This window comes from Amia ocellicauda, chromosome 6 (assembly GCF_036373705.1).
Source record: "Amia ocellicauda isolate fAmiCal2 chromosome 6, fAmiCal2.hap1, whole genome shotgun sequence".
In the NCBI taxonomy this organism is placed as follows: Eukaryota; Metazoa; Chordata; class Actinopteri; order Amiiformes; family Amiidae; genus Amia; species Amia ocellicauda.
This window is the reverse complement of record NC_089855.1, coordinates 3,761,830-3,773,737: the sequence shown is the minus strand read 5'-3', so window position 1 is coordinate 3,773,737 and position 11,908 is coordinate 3,761,830. Positions and strand designations below refer to the sequence as shown.

Here is an 11,908-nt window from a genome sequence, read left to right as displayed (position 1 = left end):
GAGACTCATCAGACCAGGCAACATTTTTCCAGTCTTCAACTGTCCAATTTTGGTGAGCTTGTGCAAATTGTAGCCTCTTTTTCCTATTTGTAGTGGAGATGAGTGGTACCCGGTGGGGTCTTCTGCTGTTGTAGCCCATCCGCCTCAAGGTTGTATGTGTTGTGGCTTCACAAATGCTTTGCTGCATACCTCGGTTGTAACGAGTGGTTATTTCAGTCAAAGTTGCTCTTCTATCAGCTTGAATCAGTCGGCCCATTCTCCTCTGACCTCTAGCATCAACAAGGCATTTTCGCCCACAGGACTGCCACATACTGGATGTTTTTCCCTTTTCACACCATTCTTTGTAAACCCTAGAAATGGTTGTGCGTGAAAATCCCAGTAACTGAGCAGATTGTGAAATACTCAGACCGGCCCGTCTGGCACCAACAACCATGCCACGCTCAAAATTGCTTAAATCACCTTTCTTTCCCATTCAGACATTCAGTTTGGAGTTCAGGAGATTGTCTTGACCAGGACCACACCCCTAAATGCATTGAAGCAACTGCCATGTGATTGGTTGGTTAGATAATTGCATTAATGAGAAATTGAACAGGTGTTCCTAATAATCCTTTAGGTGAGTGTATGTTGCTGAGAAGGTGTGCAACTGGCCTTTCTAAATTGGCATGAATTGAATTTACTATAGGGCATACGAGGTACAGGATATACAATAAAAACAAAACAAGATAATACACAACAATACTAAACAATACGGCAGTGGGCTTACAGCTGTATGAAGACAAAGACAAAATACAGAACACATCTATTAAGCCCACTGTATCTCACGTGTGCATACGTTTACTTCCACTACAATTCACTTATAGAGCTGTTCCTGAATTAGATTTAACAGGAAAAAAGGCACTAACACCAACACTCTTGAAATAAAATATCAGTCTTTTAAATATAAGTACAAAAGTAAAACCTGATGTGAATTTCAAATTGTTTGGATTGATTACCTTCGCTAACCACGAGGAGACATCAGGTTACTTCATTAACTCAAGGCATCCGTCACAATAAACACCCAAAACACGTAATATGTTCACATATCAAAGATTATAAATATATAAACCTGTATACATTTACATTTCAACAAGATGTCATAACTAAATTGGAGATTTACCCGCGATTAGCTCCGATGCACCACAGCATCCATCTTGCATCACTCTCCCCATTCAGCTCTACCCAGAAACGCAATGAAAAAGGAAGTGCTTAACTTAACCTAATTAACTTTTACAGAACAGCGGCCCCTAGTGGCGGGAAGTGAGAATGACCTTAGAGATGTCACCATTTAGATAAATCTTTGTATTCGTTTCTCTGCGGTCCACAGATTAGTTTTAACACTTTCCTTTTCTACCCTTTTAAATGACCAATCAGTGGGTATGCAAACTTCAAACTGTATAGAGCTTAATAAGTTTATACATAAATTAATTAAATCTAAATACAACACAAGGAAACTAAACTACAAGGAAATTAACTCTATATCCAAATTTACCACCTGGCTAAATATATATGTGTATATGGCTCTATGATAAGTGAATGAACGCATGGTCACATATGCTCAAGTTGAAAACGTATGAGGGGGCGAATTGTGTCCTATGTATGTATGTACCATTCAGTAAAAAACCCATTTGCCAACCAGATTCTGTCTGGGGACCCATACCTACAAAAAACTAACTCATTATACTATGTTAATAAAAGTAAAAATGGAGAACATAGAACATTATTACATTTGCCTTAAATGAAGTTAGAATTGAAGTTAGCATTGTCTGTAGTTTGCCTAAATTGAAGGCAATTCAGTTCAGCTGCTGAGTTGGTGAAAGTAAACCGGTTGTAGAAGGGAGATTTTGTCAAGGAATAGCAGGAATTCTGTTGCAGGAGGAGCCAGGTGTTGCCTGTTAGGTGTGAATTGGGGGCAGGTAGACAAAAGCTACTTAAAGCAGTTGTTGAGACCAGAGGTAAACAGAAGTATTTACAAGTTGCCACAGAGAGATGCAGGAGAGTACAGGTGAGAGGCAGCCATCTTGTTGTTTGACTAGTTTCAGACAAGTCTTAGCATTGCTCATTTTGTTTTAAGTTTGCCTTAATTGAAGTTAGCATTGTCTGTAGTTTGCCTAAATCGAAGGCAATTCAGTTCAGCTGCCGAGTTGGTGAAAGTAAACAGGTTGTAGAAGGGAGATTTTGTCAAGGACTAACAGGAATTCTGTTGCAGGAGGAGCCAGGTGTGGCCAGTTAGGTGTGAATTGGGGGTAGGTACACAAAAGCTACTTAAAGCAGCTGTTGAGAAAGAGATGCGCTGTTTCTCACTCACAAAAGTTAAGCAGTTGACTAGGCAACAGGAATCAAGAGAAAGAAAAAAAACGAACATTTAGAAGAATGTGGCCAATACAGCGTCAGGCTTGCAGAATGACTGCCTTTCCTGGATGAACTCATCCAAGAAGGTTTCATTTGTGAACGTTGTTGAAAGGTTGAAATCCTAGAGATCAAGGTTCGTGATCTTGAGGCTCAGCTTGTCGATCTGCGCTGTATTAGGGATATAGAAGAATTGGTGAATCAGCCCATGAGAGAGATGGTGTGCATGCCAAAATCTAGGACAGTTGAGACTGTAGAGCAGGAAAGTGTAGAGAACTGCTGGGTTACAGTAGGTCGTAACCGCAGAAAAGGGCGTGCACAACCCGTAGATAGCTAGAATTGCCCAACAGGTTCCAACTGCTGGACACCGTGACAGCTCAGAGGGTGATGGTGGGGGCAGTTGAGCACCAGTGTGGTGCCCCCCAGAAGAGGGAGGTAGTTATAGTAGGAGACTCAATTCTTAGAGGTGTAGATCACAAAGTGTGTTCTAGTAACAAGGAGACCCGCATGGTATCTTGCCTGCCTGGTGCTCAGGTTGCAGATCTCCCTAAACAAGTAGATGGGCTACTGGCCAAATCCGGGGGGGAATCCACTGGTCATGGTCCACAGTAGTTTTCTTTACTTCTGGTACCATGTGCCAGGCCAGGGAGACGGGCAGTGATTAGAAAGTTTAACATGTGTTTGAAATCTTGGTGTAGGGAAGAGGGGTTTAGGTTTATGGAGCATTGGTCTTTCTTCTGGGATAGATGGGACCTGTACAAACCGGACGGTCTACATCTAAACAGAAGGGGGGCTAATGCATTGGGAGAGCATATGTGCAGAGAAATAGAGAATCATTTAAAATAGGGACCAGGGGGGCAGGGAGCTCTGACAATGGGAGATGTTCCTCCAAGGATAGAAAACCAAGGGAAACTGCTAGTAGGAAAGCCCTGAAATGTTTGTACCTCAATGCCAGGAGTATAAGGAACAAGATGTTAGACTTGGAAGCCACAGTGCTGGCATGTGACTATGATGTTGTAGGTGTGACTGAAACATGGCTTACAGAAAATGATGGGGATGAATACAAGTTGGAAGGATACACAAAGTTTAGGAGAGACAGGCAAAATTGAAGAGGGGGTGGGGTAGCATTATATGTGAAAAATGACATTGAGGCAGAAGAACTCGTATTAGATCCCAGTAACGGAACAGAATCTTTGTGGGTGAAACTTTTGAACAAGAGATCTGGAGGATTAGCGGTAGGAGTGTGTTACAGGCCACCAAATGCAGATATTCAGAAAGATGCTGCATTGTACAGTGTAATCAGGACTGCATGTAGCAAGGATGTGGCTGTTATAATGGGGGATTTCAATTTCCCAAACTTAGACTGGGAAAGCCCAGTGGGGACTACAGAAGCAGAAATAGAAATGGTTGAGATGGTAAATGATTGCTTTCTAACTCAATTTGTCAGGGAACCAACCAGAGAGAGTGCATGTATTGACTTGATCTTTTCAAATGACCAAGATAGAGTCAGGGGGACAGTAGTTAGAGAACCAATGGCAAATTGTGATCACAATATGGTTAGCTTTGAGGCATTCTTTCAAAAACCAAGGTTAAAGTCTAAAACAATGGTCTACAATCTTACAAAAGCAAACCTTGAAGGTATGAGGCGACACTTAGAAGAGGTAGACTGGAGCACACCGGATACAGATTCAGTTGAAAATGCATGGGTATATTTTAAGAATATACTACTAGAGACTCAGGAGCAATTTGTACCAAAACTTAGCAAATTGAGGACCAAAAAACACTGGCCAAAATGGTTTAATAGAGGTAGGCAAAAAAATATAAAGAGAAATAAAATATTGTATAGCGCATTCAAAAGGGATGGTGACGAAACAAAATACATAGAATATGTTGAGCTGCAAAGAGATCTTAAGAAAGGGATCAGGAAAGCAAAGAGGGAAATAGAAAGAAACATAGCTCTTGGAGCTAAAACCAATGCAAAGAGCTTGTTTCAATATTACAACAGCAAGCAGTCAATAAAGGAGGAGGTCAAACAGATAAAGGGCAAAAATGGAGGTATCTTGGAAAACGAACAAGATGTGGCAAATGTTCTAAATGAGTATTTCACAGAGGTTTTTACAAAAGAAAAAACAGATGACATGCCACAGGTTGACAATCAGTCCAGTCAAACCCTTAAAAAGATCAGGATAAATGAGGAGGAGGTACTAAAGGGACTAGCAGAATTAAAAACCAACAAATCACCTGGGCCAGATGGTATATTTCCAACAGTACTTAAATAAATGAGGGAAATTATTTATAGGCTGCTAATTCAATTATTCCAAATGACACTTAGAACAGGGGATATGCCAACTGACTGGAAGACAGCAAATGTCATACCAATCCACAAGAAAGGGGACAAAACTGAGTCAGGAAATTACAGACCAATCAGTCTCACCTGCATCATCTGTAAAATGTTGGAAAAAATGATTAGACAGAAAATAGAGGAGCATCTTAATGAAAACCATATTCTTGGAGATAGTCAACATGGGTTTAGACGAGGCAGATCATGTCTTACTAATTTATTAGAATTTTTTGAACATGCAACTGCAGCTCTAGATCATGTGAAAGCATATGATATGATATACTTAGATTTCCAAAAAGCTTTTGATAAGGTTCCACACCAAAGACTGATCATCGAATTGGAAGCTGTAGGCATTCAGGGTAATGTAAGTAGATGGATTATGAACTGGTTGATGTCTAGGAAACGGAGGGTGTCGATTAGAGGAGTCGCTTCTAACTGGAGTGAGGTTGTTAGTGGAGTTCCACAGGGATCAGTACTAGGGTCTGTGCTTTTTCTAATCTATATTAATGATCTGGACTCTGGGATAGTTAGCAAACTTGTCAAATTTGCAGATCATACTAAAATAGGTGGCTCAGCAGATACAATCTCGGCAGCACAGGCTATTCAGAGGGACTTCGATAATATTCAGGTGTGGGCCGACACCTGGCAGATGAAATTCAAGTGGACAAGTGCAAGGTAATACATGCAGGTAACAAAAATGTCCACTATAATTACACTATAGGAGGTACAGATCTAGTTGAAGTAACGCATGAGAAAGACCTAGGAGTCTATGTGGACTCCTCACTTTCTCCATCCAAATAATGTGGGGAAGCAATAAAAAAAGGCAAACAGGATGTTAGGGTATATTGTCAAAAGTGTAGAATTTAAAACAAGGGAAGTAATGTTAAGACTGTACAATGCACTAGTTAGACCTCATCTGGAATACTGTGGACAGTTCTGGGCTCCACACTTCAAGAAGGATATCGCTGCTCTAGAGGCAGTTCAGAGGAGAGCAACCAGACTTATTCCAGGTCTGAAGGGAATGTTCTACTCGGAGAGACTGAGGGACCTGAACCTTTTCACCCTGGAACAGAGACTACGTGGGGACTTGATCCAAGTCTTCAAAATCATGAAAGGCATCGACCACATTAAACCAGAGGAGCTTTTCCAGATCAGCAGGGACACACGCACCCGGGGACACAAATGGAAATTGGGCTTCAAGGCATTCAAGACGGAAAACAGGAGACACTTCTTCACACAGAGAGTAGTCACAATCTGGAACAAACTCCCCAGCGATGTGGTAGAAGCTGAAAGATTGGGAACATTTAAAAATAGACTGGATAGGATCCTTGGATGATTTAGATATTAATGGACACCAAACGAGAACAATGGGTCGAATGGCCTCCTCTCGTTTGTAAACTTTCTTATGTTCTTTTTCTTAGCTGACAAGTTCAGATTCAAATAAGAGTTCAACTCACTCCTAATGAGATGGATGGGCCTGTCAACTACATTTTTTTTTTGGGGTGGAGGGGGGGATGTGGTTGGAGAGATTTTGGCGCAGACCCCCAAGTACCCACTCGACGACCCTTTGGGGGTTGCAGACCCCAGTTTGGGAACCTCTGATCTAGCCCATAGTTCATGAAGTTAATATACACCGATCAGCCATAACATTATGACCACCTGCCTAATATTGTGTAGGTCCCCCTTTTGCCACCAAAACAGCCCTGACCCATCGTGGCATGGACTCCACTAGACCTCTGAAGTTGTGCTGTGGTATCTGGCACCAAGACATTAGCAGCAGATCCTTTAAGTCCTGTAAGTTGCAAAGTGGGGCCTCCATGGATCGGACTTGTTTGTCCAGCACATCCCACAGATGCTCGATTGGATTGAGATCTGGGGAATTTGGAGGCCAAGTCAACACCTTGAACTCATGATTCATCAGAATAGGCCACCTTCTTCCATTGCTCAGTGGTCCAGTTCTGATGCTCACATGCCCATTGTAGGCGCTTTCGGCAGTGGACAGGGGTCAGCATGGGCACCCTGACTGGTCTGCAGCTACGCAGCCCCATATGCAACAAACTGCGATGCACTGTGTGTCCTGACACCTTTCTATCAGAACCAGCATTAACTTTTTCAGCAATTTGAGCTACAGTAGCTCATCTGTTGGATCGGACCACATGGGCCAGCCTTCTCTCCCCACGCCAGTTCACCGCTTTTCCTTCCTTGGACCACTTTTGATAGGTACTGACCACTGCAGACCGGGAACACCCCACAAAAGCTGCAGTTTTGGAGATGCTCTGACACAGTCGTCTAGCCATCACAATTTGGCCCTTGTCAAAGTCGCTCAGATCCTTACGCTTGCCCATTTTTCCTGCTTCTAACAGGATCAACTTTGAGGACAAAATGTTCACTTGCTGCCTAATATATCCCACCCACTGGCAGGTGCCATGATAACGAGATTATCAGTGTTATTCACTTCACCTGTCAGTGGTCAGAATGTTATGGATGATCGTTGTATATTCAGTTAGGTCCATAAATATTTGGACAATTTTCATCATTCTGACTCTGTACACCACCACAATGGATTTAAAAGGAAACATGATGTGCTTTAAGTGTAAACTTTCATCTTTAATTTGAGGGTAGTTACATCCAAATTGGGTGAACAGTGTATTAATTACATGCATTTTTACATGTGGTCCCACCAATTTTAGGGGCATAAAAGTATTTGTAAGTATCATAATCATGAATTAAATTGTGAGTTTCAATACTTGGTTGCAAATCCTTTGCATTCAATGACTGCCTGAAATCTGGAACCCATAGACATCACCAGATGCTGGGTTTCTTCCCTGGTGATGCTCTGCCAGGCCAGTGCTACAGCTGTCTTTAGTTCCTGCTTGTTCTTGGGGCGTTTTGCCTTCAGTTTTGCCTTCAGCAAGTGAAATGTATGCTCACTTGGATTCAGGTGAGGTGATTGACTTGGCCATTGCAGAACATTCCACTCCTTCACCTTAAAATGTCTTGGGTTGCTTTCGCAGTATGCTTCGGGTCATTGTCCATCTGCACTATGAAGCGCTGTCCAATGAGTTTTGAAGCATTTGGCTAATTCTGAGCAGATAATAAAGCCCTAAACACTTCAGAATTCATCCTGCTGCTTTTGTCAGCAGTCACATCATCAATAAATGACCATCATCACCAGTTCCTTTGGCAGCCATACATGCCCATGCCATAACATGCGTCACAGATGAGGTGGTATGCTTCGGATCATGAGCAGTTCCTTCCCTTTTCCATACTCTTCTCTCCCCATCATTCAAGTTGATCTTTGTCTCATCTGTCCATAGGATGTTGTTCCAGAACTGTACAGGGTTCTTCAGATGTTTTTTGGCAAACTCTAATCTGGTCTTCCTGTTTCCTGTTTACATCTTATGGTAAACCCTCTTTATTTACTCTGGTGAACTCTTCTCTTGATTGTTGACTTTGACACAGATACGCCTACCTCCTGGAGTGTGTTCTTGATCTGGCCAACTGTTGTGAAGGGGTTTTTCTTCACCGGGAAAATAATTCTTCTGTCATCCATCACAGTTGTTTTCCATGATCTTCCGGGCCTTTTGGTTTTCCTGAGCTCACCCGTACTATACCGCCGCACTTGTCCCCCCTCACAGGTCTGGAAGCCATGCTGTGCTGATCTCTGCTTGGCTCAGCTCAAACAGCGTTCCATGCTGTGCCAAGGATGATTCTCCTTTAGCTCAATTATCGTGGGCGGTGTTTTCGTGGGCGGGGTAAACTCAGAACAAATCAAATAAAAGAACACGTGCAAATACAATCAAACAATAAGTGATTCATAAACCCAAAACAAGCAAAATAACACATAATAATGTAAAAACAACGATAAGAAACATATCCACAACACAGATAGTCAAAGGAAACATAACCATGCACATACTAAGCAATAAATTATATACAAAATAAAGTGCAATTAAACTGAGGTTGCACCTTTCTGTGACATGCACTCCAGAAAAAAGTATTACAGTTCGTATTTTTAAGCTTATGATTTTTATACTGTGATTTGTTTGTTTGGTGTTATTGTACTTGTTGACTTAATGCTGCTATGTTTGAACATCAGACTCCCACCAAGATGCTTCAGGAACTGAAAAAGTGTTTTCTTATCACTGTAAGTCCTGTGACTCTGATCCCTTTGGTGCTCATTTTCTCTGTGTCTCTCTGAGGGTTAATAAAGACTGCAGCACTGCAGACAGCAGCCTCTGGGGTCAGCGTGAGAGGCCGTCCATAAAAATCGACAGTTGAAGAGTCTGGTCCAGAAGAGCTGTGCCTGGAGCTGAAGAGTGAAGTGAACAGACACACAGCGCAGGTACCTGGCACTGAACTTCACTCCACACTGAGAGCCACAGACCACAGACACGAACTGACTTCTGAAGGTTTGATATTTTTTTCCTCATGAAATATTGTTAAAATCCAGATTCTACTACAGAATGACACAGATTTGGTTTGATCCCAATTATTTTAGAAATGTAGATTCTCAACAATATGATTTCTAAATATATTTACATTAAATGTGTTGTAAATCACTTTGATCACATTAATGAATTGTATTTTTTCTATATGCAAGATACATTGTATATATATATACATATATAGATATATAGTAAATATATTTGCATATAATAAAAAGTATATGCAGTTTTCAATCTACCCATTTGATAGACGCAAATCAAAAATAAATGTAATTTAAATTTTAATATATTCTTGTAAACAAGAAACATTTGCAAACATCTGTATATATTACATTGGGACATTGGAACCTTGAATAGGTGCAGAATGTGTGAGTTATGTGCTTTTCAAAATGATATATATTCAATGACCACTTGTTGCTTTATATTATACATTTGTAAAGAGGGATTTAAATTAAATAAATACATTGTCTGGTTCTTTTCTTTATTTGTGCTTATCACACAACAAAACGAAATGCATAACTGAGTCAGTGTCCCCCTGCCCTCCCAGCTGCCCCTCTTCTCTTCACAGACCCTGTGTGGTGCTGAGTCATGAGTGACCCCAACACTTCCCTGCCCTCAGCATCCTATTTCATCATTGTGGGAATGCCAGGCCTGCAGGAGTACTATACCACACTCTTCCTCATCTTCCTCCTCCTCTTCCTGGCCACCATTCTGGTGAACCTGCTGATCGTGGTGCTGGTGTCCCAGGACCCCCAGCTCCACACACCAATGTACTTTTTCCTCTGGAACCTGGCTGTTGTGGATGTGCTGTTGACAACCGCCATCATACCCAAGCTGCTGGCAGTGCTGTGGGGCCACAACAGGACCATCTCTATCGCAGGCTGCTTCCTGCAGATGTACTTCATTATGGCAGTTGCGGCTGTAGAAATGTTCCTTGTGGCGGCCATGGCATACGACCGATACGTGGCCGTGGTGAAGCCACTGCATTATAACACCATTATCAACACCAGGTTGTGCTTCACAATGACAGCCATAGTCTGGGCGCTGGGCTTCCTAGCCCCCCTTGTGCCTGTGGCCCTGGCCAGTTCAGTGCCATTCTGTACCTCAAGCTATGTCTTACATTGTTACTGTGACTACCCCACTGTAATGTCTCTAGCCTGTGCTGATGTGATGGTCCAGGTGAATTTCACCCTGTTTCTTGCCATGATGGTTGTCTGGGTGCCCTTTGTATTTGTGCTGTTTACCTACTGCAGGATCATAATGTCAGTGGTGAAAATGAAAACTGTGGAGAGCCGGAAGAAGGCCTTCTACATGTGCTCCTCCCACATGTTGGTGGTTGTGCTGTACTATGTCTCCTTGGCTGTGGTATATATAGGGCTGAGAGTGCACAGCATTTCCCCCATTGGTCGTGTTTTCATTGGTGGGCTGAACTACTTCCTCACCCCCCTGGTCAACCCAATCATCTACAGCTTAAGGAATGAGAAGATGAAGGCAGCAGCTCACAGGTACTTTGGACTCAAGTCTGTGTTACCACATGGTGCCAAGAACAGTGTCAGGGCTGCCAAATAAAACAAATTCTCTGGATTCTCTGTCAATTCCAGAACTGGGACCAAGCCAATGCCTCTGTAAATCCCTCAACAAAACAGGAGGGGAACTGAAACACGGAACTTTTACCCTTTACCCTCACAAACTGCTTAATTGGCTGGTGGGAAATGTGAGAATAGCTTTACTTTGCCATTTACTGCCTGTAATACGGTTCTCTGCTTTCTTTGCTGCATAAACAGTTTAAGGAGTGATGAAAATCAACATTGAAATTCACACTCTATTGTACAATAATAGTTTTAGAAATGTATGTAATGCATATTGCAGTAAAAACAATGATTACATTTTACATACAGCATTTGTAGTCCCAGTGTGATCCCAAAACATTTAACACTGGACCTTTCATGCCTCTCCTTAAGTATCACCAGTGGCGTACTGTGCCTTTTGGCAATGTGTCTGCAACAACATACAGATATTCTACGTCTCACCCATACTTTCACACTTCACACACACCCCGCAATGCACATGCATTACGACTGGGCTATACCTCACAAATCGTTATCCGAGTTCCAGAAAACAATCTCTACACGTGCACAGCAGGCCATACATCACTTGTGCTCTTGCCTATCATATGTAATATCCACGGATCAACCTACCTTGGCATGCAAATAATTATGCCATATTCGGTAATGACCTAATAAAAATGAACAATAAAAATAAACATAAAATGTAACTGCAGCACCAATTCTCTCATTGCTCAGACACCCCAAACTCATGTGTAAGACAATAACATGTTAAAATTAAGATAATATAATGCAGTCCGCTGGCTGTCATTTAAAATCACCATTACACTCACCAGATTATCTGAAGAAGAAATCCAGCCGACGGTCCTTTTGAACAAAGCGATCTACTGCCTGATTCTAATAATTTTCCTTTGGCTCTCAAGACCACGAGCAGCTCCCTCTCAATACCAAACACCTATGTAGGTGATGGCCGGGCTCATGCTGTTTTTTTTCTCAATTAAGTCTTGACCTGTTTCATGTCTGAGAATTCTCCAGCAGTCGCCATTTCTCTCATGTAAGTTAGTTAGTTACCCTTCCTCGATTCAATGAATCAGAAAGGTTCTGTTCAAATATAGCGCCAACGTCTACGTATTGGTCTCAGACAGGAACTCACTTAAGGGCCAAATGAA

The 11,908-nt window shown here is 42.0% G+C and overlaps 1 protein-coding gene across 1 annotated transcript; it reads left to right on the top strand.

The window, feature by feature from the left end:
• Window positions 1–9,762: 9,762 nt before the first annotated feature.
• LOC136751710 (olfactory receptor 2AT4-like) lies at window positions 9,763–10,743 on the top strand. Its single transcript, XM_066707503.1, has one exon. The coding sequence runs from the start codon at window positions 9,763–9,765 to the stop codon at window positions 10,741–10,743; it is 981 nt and encodes a 326-aa protein (XP_066563600.1).
• Window positions 10,744–11,908: the final 1,165 nt, after the last annotated feature.

What these genes read in the sequence shown, in the direction of transcription:
- LOC136751710 (XM_066707503.1), top strand. Translation starts at nt 9,763, where the DNA reads ATGAGTGACCCCAACACTTCCCTGCCCTCAGCATCCTATTTCATCATT.